At 32.5% G+C, this 27,890-nt stretch overlaps 5 protein-coding genes, 2 long non-coding RNA genes and 3 other non-coding genes across 11 annotated transcripts; 8 read left to right on the top strand and 2 right to left on the bottom strand.

Moving 5' to 3' along the window:
• Positions 1-231: 231 nt before the first annotated feature.
• LOC103851810 (inactive protein kinase SELMODRAFT_444075) lies at positions 232-6,456 on the top strand. Its single transcript, XM_009128677.3, has 10 exons — positions 232-3,224; positions 3,313-3,616; positions 3,794-3,948; positions 4,058-4,152; positions 4,243-5,225; positions 5,302-5,462; positions 5,541-5,617; positions 5,715-5,862; positions 5,956-6,105; positions 6,194-6,456. Exons 2-10 carry the CDS (start codon positions 3,445-3,447, stop codon positions 6,236-6,238), a joined length of 1,986 nt encoding a protein of 661 aa, XP_009126925.1. The 5' UTR covers positions 232-3,224; positions 3,313-3,444; the 3' UTR covers positions 6,239-6,456.
• TRNAP-UGG lies at positions 598-669 on the top strand. Its single transcript has one exon. It is a non-coding gene; the product is annotated as a tRNA-Pro (tRNA).
• Positions 6,457-6,697: 241 nt separating the features above from the next.
• On the top strand, positions 6,698-6,893 carry LOC117132344. Its single transcript, XR_004455894.1, has one exon. It is a non-coding gene; the product is annotated as a U2 spliceosomal RNA (small nuclear RNA).
• Positions 6,894-7,237: 344 nt separating this feature from the next.
• Positions 7,238-12,279, top strand: LOC103851809 (F-box/FBD/LRR-repeat protein At5g56420-like). Of its 2 annotated transcripts, XR_004455289.1 has the most exons (4): positions 7,238-8,144; positions 8,230-8,364; positions 8,454-11,953; positions 12,024-12,279. XR_004455289.1 is itself a non-coding variant. In XM_009128676.3 (3 exons), the coding sequence occupies exons 1-3, from the start codon at positions 7,293-7,295 to the stop codon at positions 8,727-8,729; spliced, it is 1,263 nt and encodes a 420-aa protein (XP_009126924.3). In that variant the 5' UTR covers positions 7,238-7,292; the 3' UTR covers positions 8,730-12,279. The 2 variants fall into 2 exon arrangements, 1 of the variants encoding a protein (XP_009126924.3); XM_009128676.3 differs by having other exon boundaries at positions 8,454-12,279.
• On the top strand, positions 9,989-11,115 carry LOC103851921 (putative F-box/FBD/LRR-repeat protein At5g56810). Its single transcript, XM_009128802.3, has 2 exons — positions 9,989-10,414; positions 10,636-11,115. Exons 1-2 carry the CDS (start codon positions 9,989-9,991, stop codon positions 11,113-11,115), a joined length of 906 nt encoding a protein of 301 aa, XP_009127050.2.
• LOC117132348 lies at positions 11,688-11,883 on the top strand. The gene has a single exon (XR_004455898.1). It is a non-coding gene; the product is annotated as a U2 spliceosomal RNA (small nuclear RNA).
• Positions 12,280-14,733: 2,454 nt separating the features above from the next.
• LOC103851807 (F-box/FBD/LRR-repeat protein At5g56420) lies at positions 14,734-16,992 on the top strand. Its single transcript, XM_009128675.3, has 2 exons — positions 14,734-16,236; positions 16,328-16,992. The coding sequence occupies exons 1-2, from the start codon at positions 15,388-15,390 to the stop codon at positions 16,754-16,756; spliced, it is 1,278 nt and encodes a 425-aa protein (XP_009126923.1). The 5' UTR covers positions 14,734-15,387; the 3' UTR covers positions 16,757-16,992.
• Positions 16,944-19,866, bottom strand: LOC103851806. Its single transcript, XR_629833.3, has 2 exons — positions 17,371-19,866; positions 16,944-17,308 (listed from the first exon to the last, which is right to left on the bottom strand). It is a non-coding gene; the product is annotated as an uncharacterized LOC103851806 (long non-coding RNA).
• A 236-nt stretch (positions 19,867-20,102) lies between these two features.
• Positions 20,103-24,695, top strand: LOC117132031. The gene is made up of 2 exons (XR_004455422.1): positions 20,103-20,636; positions 22,938-24,695. It is a non-coding gene; the product is annotated as an uncharacterized LOC117132031 (long non-coding RNA).
• Positions 24,696-25,150: 455 nt separating this feature from the next.
• LOC103851805 (GATA transcription factor 21) lies at positions 25,151-27,480 on the bottom strand. The gene is made up of 3 exons (XM_009128674.3): positions 26,859-27,480; positions 26,113-26,589; positions 25,151-25,945 (listed from the first exon to the last, which is right to left on the bottom strand). Exons 1-3 carry the CDS (start codon positions 27,129-27,131, stop codon positions 25,511-25,513), a joined length of 1,185 nt encoding a protein of 394 aa, XP_009126922.1. The 5' UTR covers positions 27,132-27,480; the 3' UTR covers positions 25,151-25,510.
• Between the last annotated feature and the right edge of the window lie 410 nt (positions 27,481-27,890).

Below are 27,890 nucleotides of genomic sequence, written 5' to 3'. Positions count from 1 at the left end.
GTAACCGAGTCAAAGACAAACCGGATTGTCTATCTTTGTATTAGTGAACTGAACTTTCAAAACAAAACAAAGAAAAATGTTCATTCCACATATGCCATGTTTTTTTGTATGACTTGGGTAAGACAAAGTTTTGTAAGTATCAGGTTATGTCCTCTTATAAGCTTTTCATAGAACTATTTTTTCTCTTCTTGTTTCGTAGCTTGGTTATATATTTTACTCGTAAAACAAAATGGAATTGAGAAGTTGATTATACTTTTGTAATTCAGAAAACTTTGGTTCTATTGTTTTGTGTTGCTTTGTCTTGGAAAATGGTAAATATATATGTGCAATCTGTTAAATATTGAGAAAGAACCTATTAGGGCTCTTGGTTACTGGTGCAGCAGGTAAGAGTAGTTAATTAGTTTTTGTCTTTTTTTTTTTTTTTTGCTGAAGTGAATAATAATCCAGTTTATCGGGTTTTATTACTGTACAGGAAATATATGGAATGCAATTGCTCCAATGATTTTCCAGTGGCATAATGCTAGGTCCAGACCAACATTGTTGGTTAAAAGTTAGTGGCTTAATAAATAAATATATGTATAGGTTATCAATCAATATGGGCGTTTGGTCTAGTGGTATGATTCTCGCTTTGGGTGCGAGAGGTCCCGAGTTCGATTCTCGGAACGCCCCTGTGTTTTTTTACCTGGCCAGCTGTAAATGTAATAACTGTGTCCAACTTAATGAGATTAGAGGCTTAGTTAAGAATGGCCTATGGAACCAGCATTTTTTTATGGGTTATGGATTATATAGACCATCGATCTTGTTTCGCAGCGAGCCCTGAAGGAAGTCCTCTTAGCCCCTTGTTGCATTTCACAGCTTCTCTCTCCTGAAAGCATGGGATTAAAGCTTAAGCCTATCAAAACTCGACTCTCGGCTTAAGTGTGTGTGTGCGCAACTACTTATTCGTTGGTTCTAGTTTCACTGAGGGAGAATCTTAGGGCTTTTGTACATATATAGAACAAACACTAAGGAGATTTGAGGAAAAGAGGAAGAAGGAACATTCATCAAGCCATCCTTATAACACATTCTTTTGTAGTCAGCCACTTGACAGCAATTCTTTTGTTAAGAAGCGACAAATGTTGTTTCATTACTTCATTTTTTTTGTATATGTAAAATGTTTTGTTGTTGTAACATTGAACAACTGTTTTGTGAATGGACTCTGCATATTATGTAATCCATTTTTCAATAATAAATGTGTATTGTATTGTATATCAAAGATGGCGTCGCTTCCGTTATTTACTTTGTTCCAAGCTGTAGTCATATGCGCACAAAAGCATTGCTTCTGCTGCCTCAGCTTCGCTCTTAGTTCTAATCTGATAATCACAGTGAGGTATAGAAACAATCACGTGAGTAGCATCACAGTTGTATACTTTCTTTAGCATAACTCAAAGGAGAAAATATAAACCTGGGCCCATCTATACTTAATTGATCAAGACTTGTTTCCAGAATATGTCCTCAAATAGAGCCTGCTTATTGTTGTTAATCCAGTTGACATATAGCGCAAAAGATCACCAGATCATCCATATTCATGGAGTCTAGATCTAACGCATTTAGAATGTCCTACATATGCATCAAGAACAATCTCTCGACCTTGGTCTTCACCCATTCCTAACCAAGCTCATAAAGACCCGTATAAAATTGATCAGGGAATGTCATGGACTCTTTATCTGTCCTATCAGAATCTGTGTATGAAGTTCCAGTTTAGCAACAAACATCACACAACACAGAGATCAACTTTTATAATAAATTTTGTATAGTATATAGATAAGACTGAAATCAAACTCATTTTAACTTGTAATGTACACAATAAGACAGAATGGTCTAGTTAGGTCTAAACGTGACAATTTCTAATAGAAGTTGACCAATGCAAATGACCAGAGCTTAGTTTTTTTTCTTCCAACTAATCCATGATCAGTTCCCTTAACTCAACTGTGGATATCATAGGATCCTAAAGGGTTTGAGAGGAAAACACAAGACGGACACCATGTTTAGTCTGCTTGTAATCTTCTATCTTGTCGCCATAGCCGAATTCATTTACAATCAACCTGGTGACAATAAATTATGAGTTAAGTGAATGACTTCTTCTTTAATTATAACATGAAAAAACATATATTTTATTGGTTAGTCTACTTTCATGCTGCCATTATTTCACTTTTGTAACAGTATTATCAGTATATATATATATATATTAATTTAAATAAATCACAAAATATTTATTCATTTCTAGTGATAAGATACATGACATGATATATTCGATTACATCACTAGAGTTGATTTATTGAAGCACCTTATCATGTTTTAATAAAGTAAAAATCATCTTTACCATACTTTTTTTTCTTTACCATACTTACTTTTCTCACTTTCTCCACTGAAATATATAAAGCAACATATATGAAAAGCATGCAAGTGCAACGTTCAACTCCATAATGATAATCAATCATCTTTTACTTTTCTCATTATAATCTTTTGAATGAATGACGAGAATCGAGTCTACGATGTTCTTTATCATAAAGGATGAAAACTTGGCCATAACTTGACAATGAAGAAACAAACGGTCTTATCTTTAAAAATTCAAGAAAAAAAGTGTGATAATGACTTAAGGATTATCCTTTGGATTCTTTTTACTCTCTTTATTATTAATTAGAATAAAGCAGAGTCCTTTGTGAATCTTTCTTTATTCGATTTTGTCCTTTCTGGAATAAAATTGCAGTGGCAAAATAAAGAAAGATGAAGAAGGAATCCAAAATACTTCTAATTTGTCCTTTTTACTTAGATTTTTTATTTTTAAATCATCCTTTTGGACATTTCATTTCTTCTCTTACCAACTTCCTCTGATCTTGTAGAAGAAAAGAGTGTTGAAAATCCAAAATCTGACTTACATCGTCCATCTTTTGGGCCCACCAACCAACAAAAGATGAGTAGAGTTTTCTTGTTTTCTATAGTAACGCAATGCTCACACCATTTTCATGGAGCTTAAAGTCTTCTAACTAAACCCAACCAATGCTTTGAAAGAGAGATAGAGAATGTGAGTGAAAGAGATATAATTTAGAGTTTGGTTCTATTAAGAGAAAGTGTGGGTTCTTGTGCTGTTGTGTTTTGTGCATATGTTATTCTTGGGTTTCTCTACATAAAGTATAGTTTTTAGGGACACTGAATCTCACACACTTATACACACTCACACACGCGTAAGTTTCTTGACTTTTTTATTTTATTTTTGAGCTTCACTTCTCAAAGCATCTTGGCTTGCGTGACACTTCCAGTTTCTCATTCCAGGAAAAAAGAAGGGTTTAGATTAAGTGGGAAGTGCTAAAAGTGTGTGTAATTGCAAAGGTCGAAGAACAAGAAGTTTGGGGAGGTTTAGGGTTCCTTTCAGTTTCTTTGTTTGTGAATATCTTAGTCTTGAGAATGAAGCATAAGGGTTGTAAAGAGAGAAGTGTAGTAGTGGGGAAGAAAGTAATGGTAGCTGTTAGAGCTTCAAAGGAAACCTCAAAAGCAGCTCTTCTATGGACTTTGACTCATGTTGTTCAACCTGGAGATCGAATCAGGCTTCTTGTTGTTGTTCCTTCCAATTACACAAGTACTCATCTTTTTCTCTTTCTCTTCCCTTCTTTATCTTTAAATCACAATCTTGTTGCTTTGGCAGCTTCTTGTTCTTTGAGTGGTGACAAACTTTGTCTCTTTAGTGCCACTTGTTCTGTCTGGCTTATATTGATTCTTAAGTTAAATATTTAATCTTCTTGTAATGGTCTTTCAGGTAAAAATATTTGGGGGTTTTCGAGACTAACCACCAATTGTGCATTAGGACATGGAAGATTTCTTGCTGGAACTAATTCAGACCAAAAAGATGATATTCATGAGTCTGTTTCTCAGATGATGTTCCAGTTACAAAATGTTTATGATGCAGACAAGGTAAATGACTCACTTATTTCATGTAGATTTCAACAAAAAAAAAAACAGTCTAATTCTTGGTTAAGAATCCATTAATAGTTTCATATGTTTTTTATTAATCTTGATTCAGATAAACGTCAGAATCAAAATTGTTTTTGCTTCACCTGATGGAGTCATTGCTACTGAAGCCAAGAAATCCAAATCAAACTGGGTGGTTTTAGACAGGTGAAGACTATAACATATTATGCGTTGTGTTCTAAATGTATTGCTTTTCGAATTGTGATTTACTTTTTGCCTGTGAAAATATGTAAGCAGGGGACTGAAGTATGAGAAAAAATGCTGTATTGACCAACTTGAGTGCAATCTTGTTGTAATCAAGAAGTCACAACCAAAGGTTATTCGTCTCAACTTGGTGAAGAATGCAGATACAGAGCATCTAGAAGCTATTTCCAGGCTAACCACAAAGTCTATCCTCTCCCGGAGAAGCTCAAGACCTGGAAGAAAGCTGAGGGAACCCTTTGTGACTCCAGCTAGCAGTCCAGACCAAGAAGGTTCTGATATGGGGACTTCATCAATATCTAGCTCTGATGCAGGAGCTTCACCGTTTCTTGCTTCTCAAGTCTTTGAAGGCCTTAACCCATGGGTCAGTGATGGAAACAAGAGTTTCTTTGAATCTGATACTGACTCAAATGGAGAAAACTGGAGTCCTATATCAATGGCCTCCTCCTCATCTTCCCATCCTGTGAAAATATCTAATATCCTGAGTCCCAGTGGTGATCTGACAATACCTCATACAGAAACTCCAAGAAAATCAAGATTTGCTTCGGTTCTAAGACTCGGTTCATCCAAGAAAGAACCTGATGTCCGTAAACCGGATACATGCTTAAATAAAAGCGTGAGGGAAGTGGTTTCCTTATCAAGAAAGCCAGCTCCTGGACCTCCTCCACTATGTTCCATATGTCAACACAAGGCACCTAAATTCGGAAACCCTCTGAGATGGTTCACTTATGGAGAGCTGGAGACAGCAACAAAGGGTTTCTCTAAAGGGAGTTTCTTGGCTGAAGGTGGGTTTGGTTCTGTTCACAGAGGAACTTTACCAGATGGTCAAATCATTGCTGTGAAACAGTATAAGATTGCTAGCACACAAGGTGATAAAGAGTTTTGCTCTGAAGTTGAGGTCTTAAGCTGTGCACAACATAGGAATGTTGTAATGCTCATTGGACTATGTGTGGAGGATGGGAAGAGACTGCTGGTTTATGAGTATATCTGCTATGGTTCTTTGCATTCTCATCTTTATGGTAAAAGCTTTCTACTTCTAGTAACATTCTTGTTTTTCTTGTTCTGTAAAGTTTCTAATAAAGGAAAGTTTTATAGGTTTGGGGAAAGAGCCGTTAGGATGGTCAGCGCGGCAAAAGATTGCGGTTGGAGCAGCTCGTGGGTTGAGATACCTTCATGAAGAGTGTAGAGTTGGTTGCATTGTTCATAGGGATATGCGTCCTAACAACATTCTCCTCACTCATGACTTTGAGCCTTTGGTAATAATAAAAATCATCTTAAGCTCTCTCTGCTCTTTTGCGTGTGTGCCAAGCTTGAAGCTTTATAACAATATCTAGGTTGGAGATTTTGGACTAGCGAGATGGCAACCAGATGGAGATAAAGGAGTGGAGACAAGAGTAATTGGAACTTTTGGGTACTGTTTATGGCATAATCATTGTGATATTCATCTTATTGATTTACTTGTGTGACACGTTAATGAAGCGTCAAGTGTTCTGTTTCTTTTTCTTTAGGTACTTAGCACCTGAATATGCACAAAGTGGACAGATTACAGAGAAGGCAGATGTGTACTCTTTTGGGGTTGTGTTAGTTGAGCTTATCACAGGAAGGAAAGCTATGGACATTAAGCGTCCTAAAGGTCAACAGTGTCTCACCGAATGGGTAAAAACGTCCAAATGAACATCAAAGCTTCAGTCTGTAAAGGCTCTGATGCTTTACAAGGAAGATATATTGATTTTTTTGTTTTGTTTTCAGGCAAGACCGTTGTTGCAGAAACAAGCCATGAGGGAGCTTCTTGATCCGCGTCTAATGAATTGTTACTCTGAGCAGGAAGTTTACTGTATGGCGCTATGTGCTTACCTCTGCATTCGCCGTGACCCTAACTCAAGGCCACGAATGTCTCAGGTTTGCTGCCATATCTCATCCCTCAAAAACACTTAAAAAGACGAATCAAAATTTTCGAATGTAAATCTTCTTTGTCTCTGTGTCTAAGGTGTTGCGGATGTTAGAAGGAGACGTTGTCATGAGTCCAATATAGAAGCTACACAGGGAAAGGCATGGAGTTTGTAGACTATTTAGAGTTTTTACAGCTTTCTTGTTAATGAGTATTGTTTTTGTTATGTGTAAAAGTTTGTTAATGAGACAAAGATTCAAGTGAAGTTTGTTTGTTGAGAGTTTTGTGTAGGTGGATCTGTGAACTTTGTAATTTATTATAAAATCATATTTTATAAGATTGCTGCAAAACTTATTGGAAAACTGAAGACTAGAATTAAAAAACTGCAGAAACTGGCTCTCTCTTTTATTTCGATCTGTAAAACCAGTTAAAATCTCACAAGATTTGGCTTTTAGGCTTAACGTTATTCTGTTACAAACCCGCTAATACAGATAGAGTGTTACGTTTTGTCTTAAATCTCTAAAAGTCCCACATCGCTAAAGAAACAAGCATATAAGGCATGAGGAGTAGTATAAAAAAAGAGGCAGGGGGACGTAACAATTCATACCTTTCTCGGCCTTTTGGCTAAGATCAAGTGTAGTATCTGTTCTTATCAGTTTAATATCTGATATGTGGTCCATCGGGCCACACGATATTAACTCTATTTTTTAAGGGAGAAGGCCCATTAAGATAGCTTGCTATCTGGGCTTTTACGAGTCGCCCATGCGTTGCACTATTGCAAGGGCCCGGCTCATCCCGCCAAATTAACAGTTTAATTTTTGGTCCCTTGACTTATAAGGTATTCACTTTTGGTCCCTTAATCAATCGAATTAATATACTTTTCGCACATACATGTTTAATTTGGGCCAACTGGCCCATGTGACTAAGTTTTATTGTTGAAATTAAACTCAGCATAAAGGAGTCAGAAATCTAAAATACACAGGCCCATGCCATAAGCTAATGGGTTTGATCCAAGTGTCGTTAACCACTTCAAGAATTAGGGTTAATCTCATATTCCTTCGATCACCGATACTCGAGACCATTTTGTGTGTTTCACGACAACCTTCGTGTCGTGTTTCAAGTCGAAAGTCTTTTCGTCTTTAGTTGTAGCATTGGCAAGTGAAAGTTAAAAAAAAAAAGCAAAGCACTGAAAGTTGTTATGGATAGGTTAACTCAATTGCCAGATGATTTACTCATCAAGATACTGTCCTTTGTCCCGACCAAAGGTGTCGTGGCTACGAGCATTTTGTCTAAACGATGGCTGCCTCTTTGGACACTGGTGCCAAGTCTTGTCTTTGAGGATTTCTCAGAGGAGGAAGATGAAGAGATTAATGAAATCCATGTCAGAAGCCTGTCGCAGTTTGTGTCAGGGACTTTGCTATTACACAAAGCAACTGTCCTAGAAAGGTTTCATCTCAACAGCGCGTCAGAATGTAGCGCTTGGGAGATTGGTTTATGGGTTAAAATCGCAGTCGATCGCTTTGTGCGTGACTTGAAAATAAGTTTTTGTTATGATCATTTTCTTGTTAACTTGCCGAGTAGGTTGTTTAGATGCGAGACACTTGAGACTTTACAACTCCGTATGGTGATTCTCTCGGGAGTTCCTTGTCGGTTAAGCTTTCCATCCCTCACGAAGTTGCGCCTTCTATCTGTCAAGTACTCAGACGATGAATCTTTCTCTAGGCTTGTTTCAAACTGTCCCATCCTTGAAGATTTAGTTGTAGAGACTTGTCACGGAGACAATGTGGCAACTTTCACCGTGAACTTGCCTTCCTTACAGAGTTTATCCGTTAGGAATACGGTACGAGAGTCCCCACCTGACGATCATTTGTTCGTGATACATTCCCAGTCTTTGAAGCAGTTGAACATTGTGGACTACTTTGGTGAACTTAAACTAATCGGTAATCTTCCGAAACTTGTCGAGGCAAATCTTCAATCTATGTCCTACCACACCAATGTTCTGGAGTCTTTTACCTTTGTCAGGCGTCTTTATGTATGCTTAGATGGAGAGGTAACTTGTTCTTACTAGCTTTTATTTATATCATTAGCTAGTTTTTAATAAATTGTTTTTCCTTTGCTTATATTATTATGTACAGGCTCAGTATCCTCGTGGTACAGTTTTGTTTCAGCTAGTGCGTTTGGAGCTATGTTCATGTATAGATAGCTGGACGGATATGCTTGTGAGTCTGCTCCAACATTCTCCTAAACTACAAGCTCTCAAGCTTGTCCTGGTACATTATTATTCTTCTCTAAACCCTAATTTCTCCAATAAATCATGTTTGGTTTCTCTGGTTTTAATAGTGAAATTTATTGATCGCAGAAGCATTGGATTCTTGTGGATCGTAAGGTTCGTTGGATGCAACCGAGGCGTGTTCCTGAATGTTTGTTGTTACATCTCAAAACTTTTGAGTGGAGTGACTATGAAGGCACAAAAGTTGAGAAAGAAGTGGCGATTTATATTTTGAAGAATGCGAAGCTGTTAGTGAGTGCAACTATCTATCCTTTCTCAGTTAGCATGGTGCGCAAACACCAGATGTTTAAGGAACTGGAAATTGCGACCAGGAGTTTAAGAGCATGTGAGCTTACAATGGGCTGAAAACTAATCTTACCAAAGAGTTGAAAACTGTCCAATTAAGTTTGAACGTGAAATTATATCAGAAGTTGTGATAGCTTATTTTTATCATTGATCTGTATCTTGTGACTGAGTAGGAAACCAAAAACAATTATAATCCACTTTGCCATGGTTGATCCCAGTTTTTTCTCGCAAATCCATTTAAGGTAAAGAAGAAGAAGAAGCCCAGTTTAAGACTATTTTCGGTTAGGCGCAAACCCACTAAGACAGAGAAAGTGTTTTGTTTTGTCACTCTTGACCGAATAGGCATGGAAGACACGAGAAGCAGTATAAAAGATGAGGCTTGGGGACGTAACCAATCATGCCTTTCGGCCTCTTGGCTAAGATCACGTGTAGACTGTGTAGTATTTATTTTTATCATTTTAATATCTTGTAAGTAATCAATCATGCCTTTCGGCCTCTTGGCTAAGATCAAGTGTAGACTGTGTAGCCCATGCGTTACTATTGCAGGGGACTAACTCATCCTTCTTTGAAATTCTTAATATGAAACCTTCCATTTTTACACTCCAGCTCCTATAACCTGAAGAAATACTATAGAACACAAAAAGATTCAAAATGATCAGAATACATAATAAAAACTAATAAATCCTAATTAAAAACCGAACTAAAAACCGATATAAATGGCACTCATCAATGGACAAATTTATACTAATTCTCCGGTTTGTTTTCCCCGAAAGTTTTGCACCTCACGCAAGTAAAGTACCCGTGCAAAACAGTAAAGTATTATGATAAGACATGCACCTTTTATTTATATATATTATCGATAATTATTTTTATATATTTGATCATTTTATTTATACATATACAATATTTTTTGTTAAATTCACGAAGACGTTAAATTCTTGGATAGGATCAGTCATTTACCTGACGATTTGCTCTTACTAATCCTCTCATTAGTCCCCATAACCAATGCAGTGAATACAAGCATACTCTCTAAACGATGGAAATCTCTGTGGAGGATGATGCAAGTGCTTGAGTACGATGCAAACTCTCGTCCTAAAATTAGTTCCTGTACCTTTGAAAATTTTTTTAGGAGATCACTGAAATTACATGAAGCTCCAGTTCTCCAAACCCTAACCCTTAAACTGAGGGAACAACACTCGAGTTCTCTTAAATTCCCAAGTAGTTTCCCAAATACAGTCTTCCGAAAACTCGTGGTCCTGAAACTCCACACGATCCAATGCCATGGTTTTACAGATGAGTCCCCGGTTTGCTTCCGGTCCATGAAAAGTCTTCACCTCACAAAGGTGAGGTTCCTTGACCATGAAGCTTTCTGCACGCTTATGTCTTCTTGTCCTGTTCTTAACGATCTCTTCTTAGATAGCGTTACCACTGATCCCCGCTGCGGTTTCCAGTTTTATCACCCTTGCTCTTCTTTATTCACCATATCGGTCCCTTCTCTCGAGAGATTGGAGATAAAAGATTATACTTCGGTTCGCACTTATCCTAGCAATAAGTCTAGATTCAAGATAAATGCTCCTTCTTTGAAGTACTTAGAGGTATACATCAACGGTAGCAATTTCGAGTTTTATAAGGATCTGCACAACTTGGTGGAGGCTAGTCTCCTTGTTGATGATTCTCAAACTGACAAGCTTCTCAGATTTCTTACTTCTGTGGAGTTTCTTTCCATACATTTATATCCTACCAAGGTAGTCTAAATTTACAGGACCCTAAACATTTTATAGTAAATTTTAATAAAACGTTTCTTCTTACACTTGGGGGGTTATAAGATTTATGTATAATAACTTTATAAAATTTGGAGGAAAAGAGGGATGTTACAAATTTGCTATGTCTAAAACTTGCCATGTATCTCTCTCCTGTTTTATTTAGAACACTTTTTTGGTAATCCTTGTAATGTTTTGGCGTTCAGGTTCTGCTTCTTGCGGATACAATTTCTCAGCGGCTTCGTCATCTGAAACTATCTACTTACGGAAAAAATTCGCGTAATCTGCTTCTGTATTTGCTCAAACATTGCCCTAAACTACAAGTTCTCAAGCTCCAGGAGATACATTGGACAACAAAATGGCCTGGTTCTCCGCATACGAGGTGTAAAGACGAAGAGTTCAAGGATCCACCACCTTTGTTCTGTAAGCCGAGCTCGGTTCCTGAATGCTTGTCCTTCAATCTTAAAACTTTTGGATGGAAATGTTACAAAGGAAAAGAGGAAGAGAAAGAAATCGTTCTTTACATCCTGCAGAACGCTCCTTGTTTAAAAACCACTAAGATCTCTGTATATTCACCAGGTCATCGATTCAGGGAGAAAGAGCTGCTGAGGATCAAGGAGTTGGAATCTGTGCCTAAAGCTTCAACTTCATGTCAGCTTGTAATTCGACTTACTAACAGTTCCTAGAATCTTTGTTGTGAATCTCACTCAGAAACTATATTTTTGTTGTGTGAGTCTAAGGATGCAATGTTCTTATTTTATGAAACTTAATTTTACTTTATTATTGTTGGAAGTTCTTTTCCTCGTTGACAGAAAGAACACAGATGAGCTTCTTTGGTTCTAAGAGAATATTGAGTTTTGTCTTGTGCATTGTCTATAGTACATACCTTCAAACTGATATAGAGAGACCTTTTCTAAATGATTTTGTAACAACACTAGAATATTATTAACAAACAAACAGAGGAAGATTTAATCAACTATAGACTATAGTTGCTGCAAAAGGTATAAGATACATATGACGATGGACAACTCCCTCTTTCTTCCAATTACTCTCAGGAAAAAACCTGTTTCCGAGTAGCCAGAAAGATTATCAAACTGTCTATCTGTGAGTTGACAAACAGCTAGTATTGGCTAACTCATTAAGACAGAGAGAGTGTTTTGTTTTGTCATAACTGTTTAAAAGTCCCACATCGCTAACAGAATAAACATGAAAGGCATGAGAAGTAGTATAAATAATGAAGCCAGCAACTAAACAAATCATACCTTTCTCGGCCTTTTGGCTAAGATCAAGTGTAGTATCTGTTCTTATCAGTTTAATATCTGATACGTGGTCCATCGGGCCACACGATATTAAATCTATTTTTTAAGGGAGAAAATCCATTAAGATAGTTTGCTATCTGGGCTTTCACGAGTCGTCCATGCGTTGCACTACTGCAAGGGCCCGGCTCAACCCGCCAAATTTTAGTTTAAAACGACTTGGCTATGTTTTACTTACAAGATTCCTCAGTGCAATCTGAAGATCTTAGTTAATTCTGTTTCTTCTTGTACTTATCAAGCTCTGCTTTGTTCTTATCTAAAGATGTTTACATATTCAGATTGGAGCAGTCAGTTGTCTGAAGATTTGCTAAGCTATGCGATGTCCACAAGTGACGATGGAAATCTCTGTTGAGATGATGCAGAAGCTTGAGACCACAATCACATCTTCTTCCGGTTCTTTTCATTACACTCCTCTTAGATTCTCTCTGCATTTTAGGAGCATAAAGGAGTTAGAATCTATGTCTAAGCCTTCAACCCCGTGTCAAATTGTAATTCAACTTTCATAATGTTTCTTAAAAAAACGTTAATTTGGTATTTGATGATGCATTGTTCTTATTGTATGGATTTGAATTTCCATGACTTTACCTGTTAGTACAAAGTATTATTAAACAGAGTATTTTTATTCATTCTCGAATCAAGAATCTCTGTTTCTCATAAACAAAGAAGTTTCTGTGCTCAAAACCCTAAATATCAGTAAGCACTTCGATTCCATCAGATACTCCGTTATTCTCAAACATTCTTTCCAGTGTTTAGTGGTATATAGTCATGTAATTTTCGTGTGTTTCAGTCTTTTGAAGAGTTTTGATTTTCTCTTCTACTCTTGTCTCCCTTGTGAGTGTTATGCTTCAATGTCTTCTGGTTGTTTTTGTATTACTCTTGTATCCGTTCTTCTTCCAATAAATCACATGTTAAACAAAATAACTGTCAACCAAATATTTTTTCATGAGGTCAACTATGAATCTGAACCAGCGTCTGCATTAAAACAGAAAATCTCTCTGAAGAACAGAGGAACCGAGATGCTTTAAGATATAGCAATATAGTAGACGTACCTTGCTACTCAAGTCTAACTAGTCTAAGGTTTGTCTTGTTGATGATGGTACATAAAATGATAAAATACTTTTTCTAGATGATTTTGTCAGAACAACACTAAAATTTAAACAAAATATGAAGAAGAATTGAATCTGAACCAGAGTCTGCGAGAAAAATAGAGAATCTCTCTGAAGAACAGAGCAAAATAAAAAAGAGAGGATTTAGTCTAGTAGACGTACCTTGTTACTCAAAGTCTAAATATTCTAAGGTTTATTCAGAGAAACAGAGGTGTAAATGCTTCCTCTTAGATTTAATTGTAAAACTAGATGATAACCCGCGCACATACATGGAGTGAGTGTTTTATACTAATGTTTGTTAATTAAATGGTTTTAACATTTTGCAACACTACAATATTTATCGCTTGTAAAATGACGAATAAAAATGTTAGTCTCTTAAATGTAACATCGTTGTTGAAGAGTTAACACATTACAACTCATTTTAATTATTTTTAAGACTTTATATGCACAAAAGAAAGTTACGTTTTGCGGCTGACACAAATCACCAAAATCATATAGGCAACATCAATTGTAAAATGACGAAAGGGGATTATGTTTTCTGCTCTCGATTTGTTTACTATTAACTCTTTATGAGTGATTCATTTTCTACCTCTATAAAATTATGCGTTCGTTCTCGTTTGTGTTTCACTGATATGAGTCATGTTTCTTTTATTAACTTATTATGTGAATTCGGTGAATTACATAAGTATTAATTTAAGAAGATGGACATCTGTAAAAATCAGTTCTACTCGAGATACATATTTAAGAATCAAATTTTTGAAGAAAATCATTAACAAATTTTATTCACAGGTTAGTGTTTAAATATAATATATAAAAATAGTATTGAATATAAGTGCATGCTCGAAATGTAAATATCTTTCTAGTATATATTCACCAGTTCGATCTAAAAAATCATCTAATTCTAACACAGCAAAAAAAATTACTTATTTTATTAACTTACGCTTTTGAAGTTTAGTTACTTAAGATTATACCGATAAAATATATATGTAATATTTTACCATTCTAGTATATGTAAAATATGTATAAACTAAGAACTGTTTGATTTATTAAATGATAAACCAAAAAAATTATAATAAATAATTCAAATATCTCATTCAAACATTTATAATAGCTAGATATATAAGGTATTAGAGAGAAAAATATATTAGACAAATGATCAAATCTCTCATTCTTCGAACAAACTCAAAAGGAGGTTATTGAAATCTGGTCATGATATTTCATTAAAAGCTTTTTCAGAAATAAAAATCAAGACTATATTATTTAATCTGAATAAATTAATGTGTATATATAGTGTTTTCAATATTAAAAATCACTTCGATTTGAAGAAGTGTATTTGTGGGATTGTTAGGATCAAATAACACATTAGAAACTACATATTTAAAAAATAACTTGTATACATAAAAATATATACATCAGAGTAAACACAAAAATCAAAACGATCATTTTATTTACTTTATATGATATATAATTAAATTTTACTGATATTAACATAAACTATTTATACTATACTTTAATATAAATATTTATTATTGACACTTCATACTTATATGATTTTACTAACAATTGCATATTTTCTGTAACAAAAATTTAAATCTTTGATCATAAAACTTTTAATGTAAGCTTTTTCAGTACAAATTTCAAAATTAAAATATTAACATCTCAATAATTTTTCAAAGCAAATTTTGAAATTAACATATTTATATATATTTTATAGTATATAATTTAATTGAAATGATATTAAAAAATATATATATATATAATATGAATATCTATTAATGAGACTTCATATTCATACGATTTACGATCATTTGTATCTTGTTTAAATAAAAAAAGTTAATCCATTGATCACAAAATTTTCAATTTGGGACTTTTACCATTTTTTTTTGTAATTTATAACCGCTTAAAAAAAAATTCAAAATACAACATATAAGAAAAAAATCTAATTTTTTTTTATTATATGCTTAATGTAATTTTTAATTTCTTTTAATAATATAAATTAAAAAGACAGAGAAGATACAAAAATTGTTATCAAATATGTATTATTCATAATCATTAATTGTCATATATATGTTAATCATGTTAGATGATTCTGTAACTTTTATCTAAGGATATAATTGATAATATTCTTTTGTGGAATACTATCTTAGTGATGACAGGTGACTATGAAAACATGTTGTAATGCTCTAGGATTAATATATAGTGAATAATACATTAATATATATATATATATATATATGTAAAGTCCACTTTTAAAATTGTATGCAAATCCAAGATAATAATAAGTAAAATACAGAGAAAAAGAAAATCTAACAAAAAAGAATATTCCAATATTTTATGATTTACAAAATTAATGGTAATCATACTGTTATAGTAAAATATCTGACTGGAATTAAAATCATGAGATCATATGAGTTTACAAAGAACATTATTGTTTATTCAATAAAAAAATCCAAAATCTTTCACAAAATCAATTGCGTTTAAAGATGATTATCAGCAGAAGAAGTTTGTGAAATCAAAGAGAAGGATCTGCTAAGTTATGGACATCATCAGTGAGTTGCCTGATGATTTGCTCTTGCGTATTATGTCTTTGGTTCACACAAAAACTGCGTTTGATGCTCAACTCTTGTCCAAAAGGTGGCGAAATCTCTGGAAAAAGTTGCCAACTCTCTACCATGATTACACCTTTCACAAATCTGAATCTCAGTTTTTAGTATTCATTAATAAGACACTGGAGTTACTCGAGTCTCCGGTGTTAGAGAGCTTGTACATCAGAATTGTTCCAACACAAACTAGTAATGGATTTTTCCTAAGAGGATGTCTACTAGCCAAGCTACAAGTGCGCGAACTCAACTTCATCAGTATTATTAATCCCGTTGCTCTACAAATAAAGAAGGAAATCTACCATCTTCAAACGCTTGTGATCTTGAGAATTGAATGTTGTAGTCTTGAAGATGGTTATGGTAACCAGATCATCCCATTACAATCTCTCAAAGTCTTGCACCTTCGATGCGTGAAGTATTCGAGCGATGCATCTCTCTCTAATCTCTTATCTAGTTTACCGAGTCTCGAAGATTTGTTTTTGGATAGATGTTCGAGTGATAATAAGCCCACGAAAACTCTATCTATCGCGGTACCTCGTTTGCTGAGATTGACGGTTCTTAGATGTCCTGATAATTGTGAAACTCATCTCATGAGGTTGAACGTTAATGCACCTTCTTTGAAATACTTGAACGTTGAAGATCACTGGAGAAACGTTTCTTTTTCTGAGGAGAAGATGGAAGAGCTCATAGAAGCAGATGTTAATGTTGGTTATATCGATACCGAGAAGCTTCTGAAAGCTTTTGTATCCGTGAAACGTCTTTCATTATGTGTAGTCACTTCAAAGGTGATGATTGATCATACTAATCTAAAAAACAAGATTGCGGTTAACTACATAGGTTTACTGATATAGATTCTATGTTCTGTCTTTTTTGTAGATTCTGCGGGTTAATGTATTCTTTAATCAACTCGTTCGTTTGGAGATATGCACATGTCAACAAGAATGGTGGAATGTTCTTGAGAAGGTTTTGTTAAGTTCACCTAAACTATGCATTCTCAAGCTTCATCAGAAACATCTTTTTGGGACTAGAGATCCCACGGTTAGATGGAAAGAACCTAGTTCTGTTCCTGTATGTTTTGCTTCTCATCTTGAAACGTTCGAGTGGAGAGGTTACGAAGGAACAGAAGATGAGAAAAAATTAGCGAGTTACATCCTAAGAAATGCTGGGAGATTGAAGACTGTAACGATCTATCCGTTGATCTCAAATCCGGATATCAGAAGGCGTAAGATTCTCAAAAACCATATGAGCAACGAATTAGTGAAACTTTCTGGATGGTCATGCACTTGTAAGCTTGTTTTCAGATGAACAAAAAGGTGAGAAATAAGTTTGTTTTTGATTTGAAGTTCCTATAATTATCTATTTGCTTTCTATGGTGGTTGTTTTATATGGATTTGCTGTGTTTTTCTTTGAATAATTTCACCAAAATCTTCTAGTTCTTACTAGATTCTGACAATTCAGTATGTTTAACCTCTGAAGAGGCATCAGTTCAAAATATCTTACGTATCTTTTCTTATAAATTGTGGGGGGAAATTTACATAATATGTTTATATATGCTTACAATATTCACTTTCTGCAGAACACAAACTTTATGCTTAAAGTTCATTGCCATGTTAATAATACTAAGCCAGCAAAACCACCATAAACAATGCACGCATTACTTGAAAATAAAGAAAAATAAGATGAAAATATTTGTATTTTTGGGTTTATCAATAAGCCGTGAAACATGTCTGTTTATAAGCCCACCTACCCAACAGGTCCTCTTGAACTTTCAGAATGTGCAGATAATGTCTAGACTTCTGTTTCTTTGATCTCTCAATGTTCTTTCACTTCTAGTTGCTATTCGTTTTCTCGATGCTTCTGCAGAAACTGAGATATATCATATAAAATTGTAAGAAAATCACTAAGGCAACTACACTTACCTCAACAATGCTTTCCCTGCTGAATTCTTCTGTAACACTTCTGAGATACAAGCTCTCTTGAAAATCCAAATGTCTTGGTCCAAAATCTGTTTCGCATGACAAATCCTTTGCTTAATCAGGAAATATGCAGAGACGAGATCATTTGCATTCCCAACTCCCAAGTTCAGAATCCTTCAAACGCACAGATTTGTTTGGCTACTTCTCATCATTCTTTATGTCCACCACCGAGCTTCTTTTTATCCCCTGCTTACTTAAAATGTCACTTCTTCTAGTGTTATGTTCAAGACTCTTCTCCTTTATAACTACTGTCCTTTCATCTCTTGAAACAATTGCTACATCATCACATCTCTCTGTGTAATCTCCACACGCTGTCTTCTTCATATCCTCAGAGCTTATCTTCCTGTCTACTGGTTGTGACTGCCTGCCCCTTAGTTTTCTCCTCCACATCTTTGCAATATTCAGTTTGAATCTGTTCCGTTATCTGAAGTGTTGTATCCTGTCAAAAAATATCTATAGAATCTTAATCAAAAAGTATTTTTGAAGACTTTGATAACAAATATCTAAACAACAAAAGATATAATATCCAATGTATTTTTCCTCTAAAATAGAAGATTTCTTTAATGGAGGTGACATATGTTCCAGCATATTCTTCTAAAATAGCAAATTTTAAATAGAGTAAAAATAGAAGAATGCTACTTCTTCCTCTGTAAATAAAAATAATAATTTTTTAGACATTATTTGAAAATGATTTTCCATGTGTCATCATCATATTGATTTTGAAAAAAAAATGATGATATAAAATATTAATAATGATGACATGGTTTGACGCTAATTGTAACATGTACATTTACATTTAATATTGTTTTATATTTTTGATAAGTTTAGTATAATATGGTAAAAATTCATAAATCATCATTAATATAATAGTAGAAATAAATATAATAACATTTATAATTTTGAAATATTATTTAGTTCTGTTTTTATAATTTTATTACTTAAACAAATCTTCAAAAATTTATGCAGTTTTCTTTTTTTTTTAAATTGCAATATTCTAATCCTGTTACCATTAGTTTCTTTTTAATATCAAAAATTTTAGAAATATTATTTAGTTTTACGTTTTGAAATTATATACCTAACAAAAAAATTCTTAATTTAATAGAATCTGATTTAATATATTTTAACCAAAATAAATAGATAAAGGATATTTCCAAGAATATAATTTTAAAAATATATATACATATATATAATTAAATATAAATTAAAAAATAATTATTTTATCTTAATTTTTAAATAAAATTAAATTAAATTAAAAATTTAACTTTTGTAAGAAATAATAAATCTAAAAATTAATAAATTATTTTTAAATTTTTAAGAAAACACCTAGGCTCTATTATAGAAGAAGAAATATAGATGGGTAGGAGTAATTTACCTCTATATATATATATTTTTTCATTTTTGAAGCCACACATTATTAACTTAATTAGTAAAACTGGTTATGCATATATAAAATACTTGTATATAATTGTCTTTGCATCATTTTTCCAAAATCTCGTCTATTTGATGGCCTACAATAACTTCTTATCCTATTATGATTGCCCTAATAATAATGGCTTATATGTTGTATTTTATAGATGACCTTCCCAAATTATCTCTTGAAATTTTGATTGAGCTAAATTATCTAAACCAGAAATATATATTAGGGTTATAAATTTTTTTCAAGTTAAATTAAATATATACATTAATTCTTATATATGTTTTAAATTTATTTTGTTAGTTAAGTTAATTATATGTTTTATATCTTGTTTTATTTTATTTTCTCTTTAGGACTCCAAAATTAGTGGGACGACATTGACTTAGGGGCTTCTTAACTATCTTGCAACTTTATCTCCTTAACTATCATTCAAACTTTTAAAAAGTGCATATTTTGGTAGATGATTTTTTGTCATATGTTGAACTAATAATTTATCAATCATATAAAAAATATTTTTTTTTTTTCAAATAAAAGACTATTTACAGTGAGAAAAACATATTAGTCACTGAATTAATTAATACTAGGTTAAGATCCGCGTCTTGCGCGGGATGAATATTATATAAATTATTTTTAAGTATTATATATTTTTTACATATTATGAAATAATAAAGATATATTGAATAATTAAAAATTTAGTAACTATTACGTATATAATTAAATTTGTACAAATACTTAAATAAATTTTATTAATCTAGACAAACACTTTTTATATTTTATATGTTATAAAATTAAGTTTAAAGGATATTAACAAAGATATATAGTGCATTTTTAATATTGACATCTGTTAAAAAATATTTTATATTCATATTATTTTTGATCGTTTGTATTTTTTTATAACAAATTTTTTAAATCAATGATAACAATAAAAAAGTGGGATGTTTAATAGTTTTAGTATTTATAATTTTAAAAACATTCAATGCAAAGATTGAAATCTAAATATTAAGTTGTCACTTATTGTTCAAAATGTTTATCAAAAAAATTCAAAGCAAATTCGAAATTAAAATACTTATGTATTTTATATGGTATATAACTTATTTTTTAAAAAATATTAATATACATATATAATATTTATTAAATGAGATTTCCTACTTATGTAATTTCGTAATCATTTGTGTCTTGTTATAACATAAATTTTAAATCATGGATCACAAAAATTTCAATGTGAGATTTTTAACAACTTTAGTCATTTATATTCGTTTTTTTTAATTCAAAATAGAGCGATTTGCATAAAAAATATGACATAAGTTTAAAATTTGTAAATATGGAACTTGGGCCAAAAACACGCTGAAACCCAAACTGTTCATGGTTGGATTTACACAGTTGCCCCTATAGCTCTGCTACGGTAAGAAAGAGAAACAAATTAATATTTTATTTAATATCTATGTAAAAATGAGAAATCTATTAAGTTAAAAACATTATTTTGTCTCTTCTTTCACGTTCTCTCTTTCTCTTTCTCTTTCTATTCTGTAATTTTTTCAGAATTATCATCGTCTCTTTTTTCTTTCTTGGCAAATCCAAATCTCAATTTTGTAAATCATAAACTCTTTTCAATTCGATTTAAAAGTTTCGTCTATCCAATCATATACGAAATATAAAAAAGCAATTTTTTCTCTTCGTCTCTTTGTACGACGGCGCGTGAACTAGTCTCATCACCATCCACCGCCGCCTCCGCCACTTTACCATCATCAAGTATCATCTCTGGTGGATCAGTTGAGAAGACAAGAGCAGGCTAAGGGTAAAGTACCGAAGTAGTGTACTTTTTCTTAATTGTTATCACAGTTCTTGGAATTGTTTTTCTATTTAATAATGATGTAATTTATGAAATAACCGGTTAACATATTTTTTTGTCTTTTTTTTATAGTTAGCCGGCTACGAAAAACGAACACATTAATAGTCTTATATTTGGTGTTTGGACTAGTGAATGTAAAAAAAATATATGTTCGGCTAAACAGAAAATTAACTCTCTAACAAATCACAATACATAATATTAATTTGTGATCGGCTAAACAGAAAATTAACTCTCAAACAAATTGCAATAGATTTACATGTACGGCTAAATATAAAATTAACTCTCTAATAAACTGCAAAATATATGACTGAATTTACTTTTACGGTTAAACATAAAATTAACCATCTATTAAATCACAATATATGATTAAAAAAATGGTTAGCCGTATATAATATATTATATTCGACTAAACATAAGATTTCCTATTAAAATATTTTATATTCTTTATATGGTTATGCCACTACAAAAAAATAGTGGTTTAACATCATTTATTTTAAATATATACATTAGTTATAAATGATGCAAAATAACTTTATATCACTTAATTAAATGACTCTGAAAGTGGTGATGCAAATAATTTGTATCATTTCATTAAAAACTGATGTAAAAAACTAAATATTTACATCAATTATTATAAATCATGTTAATATGTATCAATTGTAAGAAAATGATATCAAAATTTACATCGGTTTTTAAATGATGTTAGTTCAGTATCAATTAAAAGAACTGATTCTAATTATTTTTATTATTTACTAATAATTGAAATTTTATTTTAATTTCTAAAACTGATTTTAATAATTGTGTAATTTACAATTATCGAATAATATTTTCTTTTATCATTTGTAAATTTGAAATTAAATTCATGCCGTAGATGAATTCATTAAAATATTTTTTATTGATGACAATTGAAGAACAAGAAGATAATGAAAAGAAATACGTAGAAAAAAATGAATTCACATGGAAAAAGATTGTAAAATAGTAAAAAGCTTCTTCTTCTTCTTTGTTTTCATCTTCAATCTCCATTGTAGCATGAACGTGAATCATTCCACAACTGAAATTACTGAGACTCAATGAAGAATTTTCCATCGTCTAGCTTTTCAAAGACTTGACTCCTTAAATTTGCAAGGGATTCTTCATCTGCCAATGAAAAGAATGAATTCCAACAAAAAAATATTAAACCATAAACAGAAGGAAATAAACAATAATTTCCATACAAAGATAACTAGAAGAAGAACAACAAAAGAAAAATAACACCTTTTCAGAAAATTTCTTTCTGATTTGTCCGATTAGAAGACCCATTTTCTTTTCAAATCATGTATAAGAAAAACTTGTTTGACGACTTGTGAAGTAATTCATCGCAGCACAATCTGTTTCCTTTCTTCCTTATATTACTACTTTGAATTCTCACTCCATTATCTGATTTTTGAAACAGGCCAGAAAATGTGGAACTGTTAAAAAGTTTACAAAACTGAGAGCTAGGGAGACAAATCGATGAGTGAGAATATTAATAGAATTATATGCTTTTGTTGAGATCATGAGGCAGTTACAGAAGATCATGGATCAATTAAGTTGAAGCTACAATAAAAATAATTACTAAAACCACATAAATCGTAACTACTAACAATCACGCAAGCTGGTTTTCTAGAAAAGCTTTATATTAGAAAAGTATTTTAGATAATGCAAATTAAAGTTAATACTAAAAATATATATAGGTGCATAATTTTGTTTGTATCAATTTATTATCGATGTTAAGTTTGTAACACTTTAACAAATGATGTTAACCAAAAAAAAAGTAGATGCATCAATTATCTAAGTGATATAAAATTTAAAAATAATATCAATTTTTTGAAATGATACAAATTAATAGAAATTATATCATTTTGTTTTAACTGATGTTAAATTAGTTCATAATAACATCAATTGTTACAATTGATTTTAGATAATGTATATTTATATCATTTGTAAATAAGTAATTTAAAATAACAACACTTATTTTTGTGATGCAATTTAAGTGATACAACATGCACTTTTTTTTGTAGTGTGCTTATTGTTAGCTGGTTTGGGATAACTCATACCAAATTATTTATGTTTTACTAATATTGTATCTTGAATTGTAATATTGCATTTGTTGTTTGCATGAAATCAAAACATAAACGCGTAATGAACAAGGAAGATGATATTCAAGACCTGTGATTCATACATATTATATTATTCGCAACAATGATTATTTTGTGTGTGATTCAACAGAGACTCATGCAACTAGTAATCCAGGATGTCATCAGTAAACAGACGTTTACTCTTCCGTCAGCTTCTATGGCCAGTCTCCGTCGTCGTGTCTCCGGGAGCCTCTGTTCTTCGCTTCTTCTTCGGCATCCTCTCTCATCCTTTTATTTGTTCTCTCTCCTCTTGTTCTTCTTCCTCCTCTATAGCATCATGGATCTTCCTCCTCTCCATTAGCTGAAATGAAGGCAAGCTGTAGCAAGGGTGAGGTGACGGGAAGCTGTAACATACGTGAGGTGACGGCGTGACGGTGAGCTTGAGCAGAGGTGAGGTAACTGTGTGATGGCGAGCTTGAGCAGAGGTAATGGTGTGATGGAGTGACGATGCGACGGTTAGTTGACATGATGGTGTGACGGCGATAGAAAAGAAAAGAAGGTGATAAATTTGAAGATAAGAAGAGAGGAGATATCAAGAGTGTATCAATTATGATGGAGAAGACGAGGTAATTTTGTAGCAATAGGCGATGAAATTATCGAGGAAAACCAAAGAGTGTATCGATTGGTGGATGAGGAAGTAACTCTCTCTTGATAAAAAATAAACACGTGTAATGTAGAGATACAGAGGTTCTGAATATGGTATAGGTTGTGTTTTCGCTCAACATAGGGGTACAACAGCCATTATAAAAAGACACATCAGCGAGAAAGTGGCTTTTCCATATCTGCAAATTATGCAGTTATCTTTGTACATGAAGTGCAATTTCTCTTCAAAATATAACATATACGAAAAAATCTAAATTTTTATTATATAGTTAATGTGTTTGTTTAATTTATTTTTTATTTTTTTTTTATCTTCCCAAAATGAGACATCATTTTACAAATTAGTCCAGAAAATAGAAACTGATAAAAAAAGAAAAGAACATAAGCTGAAACACGTGTGAGCTTAATTGATTGAAATGTCCTTGTTGTCTGATGCAGAAGGAAGAACTATATCTGGATGAACCTGAACCAATTACACAGAAATGATTCATTTATGGTTGTTTAATTTATTTTAATAAGTTAGAATTTAAAAAAAATGATTGAAAATAGACTAATTTTTATCAAATCTTTATTATTCAAAATCATTAATTGTCATATATACTTTAGCCGCATTAGGTAATTTCATGATTTTTATTTAAGGAAACAATGAAGAATATTTATGATTAATTTATGATTAGTTTAATAAAAAACTTATTATATATTTATATGGACCAACATATTTTTTTAAGAATTCTAAGAATGATTGTGGTGATGACATGTGGTTACAAAAATATGTTGTAATGCTTTTCTTTTAATATATAGGGGATTACTAGACTAAACTAATAGTTAGCAAAAAAAAAAAAAGGGTCTGCATTTTTCTTTTACATGGAGGTATATGGACCGAAGCCTACTAAAATCCGAAAAACAGTACGATAACAACTTAACAAGTATTACCGGATTTTATGATATGGTCTAATACATGGTTCCATCTTCCTCTAGCTAAGTATAACAACTTAGATTTTTGTAGGACTCGAATCTAGAATCGACGGATTTACACTTTGTCCCAAGTTTTTCCTCTCACGATCAGATTACCAATACTTGGTGATTTGTATTTTTCAGGAAATGATTTTAATAACATGTACGCATTAACGTGTTAAAGTATAACTTTGATATTTCTTGACGGCTAATTACAAAATGTAAAAAAGGATTTCACACTTCACATTTTTGATGTACAGACACGATCAACATGGCAAAGTACACCATACCAGAGAGTCAGTGGCCTTACGTAATGTAGCTTTTTTTTTTTGGTACTTCTTTTGAATTTGGTCAACCCACATATGTTTTTACAAAACAGCGAAAATAAATTAGTAAAAATCATTTTATGAAAATGAGAAGTATAATAAAATATGTGGCCGACCTCTTTTAACTTGATATGTCGTCACCTTAATATGCAACACAGACGCATTATCTTCTACTCACATGATCTTCTCCTATATCACACATTCATATGTTCTATCAACCAAATTTTCCCTCATCCATTCATAAATCTTGTGTTCTGAATATTATCACAAATGATTAAGTCCAATTAACTTATTTAAAATAATAATAATTTTGATCTTACTTAAGAAAATTGAATGAATATTAGTTATGTCACATATAAAGCCAGTCATCAATTTATGATTCATCTTGATGACATATATATATATATATATAAAGATAAATATATTCTTCACTGATTATATTATTTCTCAAATCACGTAACACAATATAAAGATATAGATAAACAAGAACACTGAAGCCCTTTTACAAAAAAGAAAAAGAAAAAAGAACACCCACATTATCGGGTGGTTAATGCTTCATTGGGGAAAAAAGCACAATATAGCCCCTAAACCAAGATATTCCAAAACATATAAATACTAAAATCTCACTCACTTATTATAAAATGTTTTTTTGCTCATATTAGACCAGCTGCAAAGCCACATTAATCACTCCAAAAATTTAACATTATTATGTTTACTATATATGGTATATATGACTATATAAATAAACCTCTTTTTGTAATCAGAAGATGTTGTAATTATCTGATCAACCATGAACCATTCCATACGACAGAGCCATGAGCAATATAGCAGCTTCCTTCTCATCTTGTGGGAACACTTGTTGATAAGCTGAGCTTTTGCTCAACAATATAGTCAAATCATCGAAGCAAAATTTGTTCGGCAAAACTGAGGATCCAGAGGAAGTTGTTGATTTGCTGATCTCTGAATCTCCGGCAACTATTGCGGCGTCATCCTCTTCTTCTTTCAACTTGCACTTTTTTGTCTTTGCCACCACCGGGGAAGAGAGATTGTATTTGTCACCTCCATTAGATCGTTTTCTCTTGTTTTGCAACTTCTTTTTCACCGGTAATTGTTGCAGCCTCGCCGCCACCACCTCTTGGTCGTCTCCCGCAGCTACGGCTGCAGCCATTGCGGCCCGCCTCGCCTTTCTTTGTCTTATGCCACACGCGTTGCAAAGAGACTAATAAAAAAGGTGAAAATTAATGTGTGAATTGTAGTTGATGAAACAATTGAAAAAAAAATGCATTAGACTTGAATAAATCACATATCTAAGTCTTTTACAAACTGAATTAAGGTAATATATATTATATAAGATATATAGTATCAAGAAAAATCGAATTAATTTACCTTGGGACCTCGAGGCCCACTTCGCCAAAGAGGAGTCTTGGTGGTGTTACAATCCGAACAAACCCTAATCACACCGTTGTTATTACCATAACCATTCTCGTTGATGGTATTGCAGCGCTTCTCTGTGGTCGCTGCCGTATTCGTCCTGGTCGAGACTTTCTTGAGTTCTTCATCGTGATCTTCTTTGAAAGTAGTCTTATGATCTAAAGGATAGTGATCTTCTTTATGATTATTATCATTACTGTTAGTGTGATCAATTCGCTGTTTATTGTTGGTGATTGTTTTCTTGATCAACCGCATCTTTGGGGACATCAACCACTTGTCCGAGCCTGAGTTGAGTTTTGTCGGGTTTTGATGAGGAAAATCGGTTCGGTCATCGTGATAATCTTTTTTCCTTATCGTTAGTTTCAGTCTTCTCTCCTTCTTTGGCACCGTGTGATCGTAAGATGATGATGATCCACCGTTAAACATATTGGCCTGATATATATCAATGATCAAGGTTATTAACAAAAAATAATGATTATATAGCTTTACAAGAGTCCCCTTATGTGTTAACTGAAATTTATTTTGTGCATATTTTCTCAATACAAATTAAAAACCTAAAATCCTTTGTATGAATTCTACTTAGTCAGATATAATTTCAACAACTAAACGAAAAAGAAAAAATATCATTCAAGAAAAGCATTTATAGACACAATTAAGTTTGATAAGTAATTATAAACACCTATACATATGTGTTTGTATACCTTGAGGGGTTGAGATAGATGGAGATGATCAGCATGATAAGTATTGTTGTACGCAACATGATGATCTTCTTGAGAGTTGATCAAGAAAGGGAGGTAAGAGGATAGAGACGAAATGGATGATGAAGAATTAGAGGGAACTTGATGATTATGGTGATGATGCGGCTGCTGATTATGAAGAATAGACGAAGAGGATCCAAAAGGATACAAAAAGGGCTGTTCGTGATGGTTTTGATCTTCGTTTAAATCTATGGAGTAATGAAAATTTGAACCCATTGATGAGAAAGAGAGATGATAAAACACACAGAGAAAGAAAGTGATCTTAGATAGGGGATTGAGAGAGATGGTAGATGGCAAAAAGATTCCAAGTTATACTATGTTTGACCCCTTTTAAAGTCCATGAGATGAGACACGAGCCAACCACACATGGTTTCTTTTATACATATTATTCTTTTTTTAGACGAATTATACATATTATATATATGGCTTATGTGAGTCTAGAGTTACATTTGTTATGTCTGTATACATCAACTTGTACTGTTGTACAGTGAATTTTCGAACACATAGATAAATATACTGTTTTAAATTTCGACAACCGGACCAGTCCGATTGTACACCCACAACAAATGTTAGTCCAGGTTAGACTTATATTGAATTTAATATAATATATATATATATATGTATTACAAATATGACAACAAGTAAAAAAAGAAAGAATAATAACATTAAGACAAAAAACAATAATAATATTAGTAATAATAACATAAATACGTAAATATTTATGTAACGATATTGGTCAATCCAAGATGTTTTGTGATGTCCAATCCAAAGATGAAAAGGTTATGATCTTTTATATTATGTTTGTTAGTGTTAGACACTAGATAAAAGGTAATATTTGAACTGATTAATAGAAATCTCGTTATTAAACTGTGGAAGATTTTGTCCAAAAAAAGCTGTAGAGAATAGAAAATATATACTAGTCATAAGAAACTAGAAAATATATGTAATATATGTATAATTAATTTAGAGGTTCAC

The sequence above is a fragment of the Brassica rapa genome, chromosome A02 (assembly GCF_000309985.2).
Source record: "Brassica rapa cultivar Chiifu-401-42 chromosome A02, CAAS_Brap_v3.01, whole genome shotgun sequence".
NCBI classification, from domain to species: Eukaryota; Viridiplantae; Streptophyta; class Magnoliopsida; order Brassicales; family Brassicaceae; genus Brassica; species Brassica rapa.
This window is presented reverse-complemented; position numbering and strand designations above follow the sequence as displayed.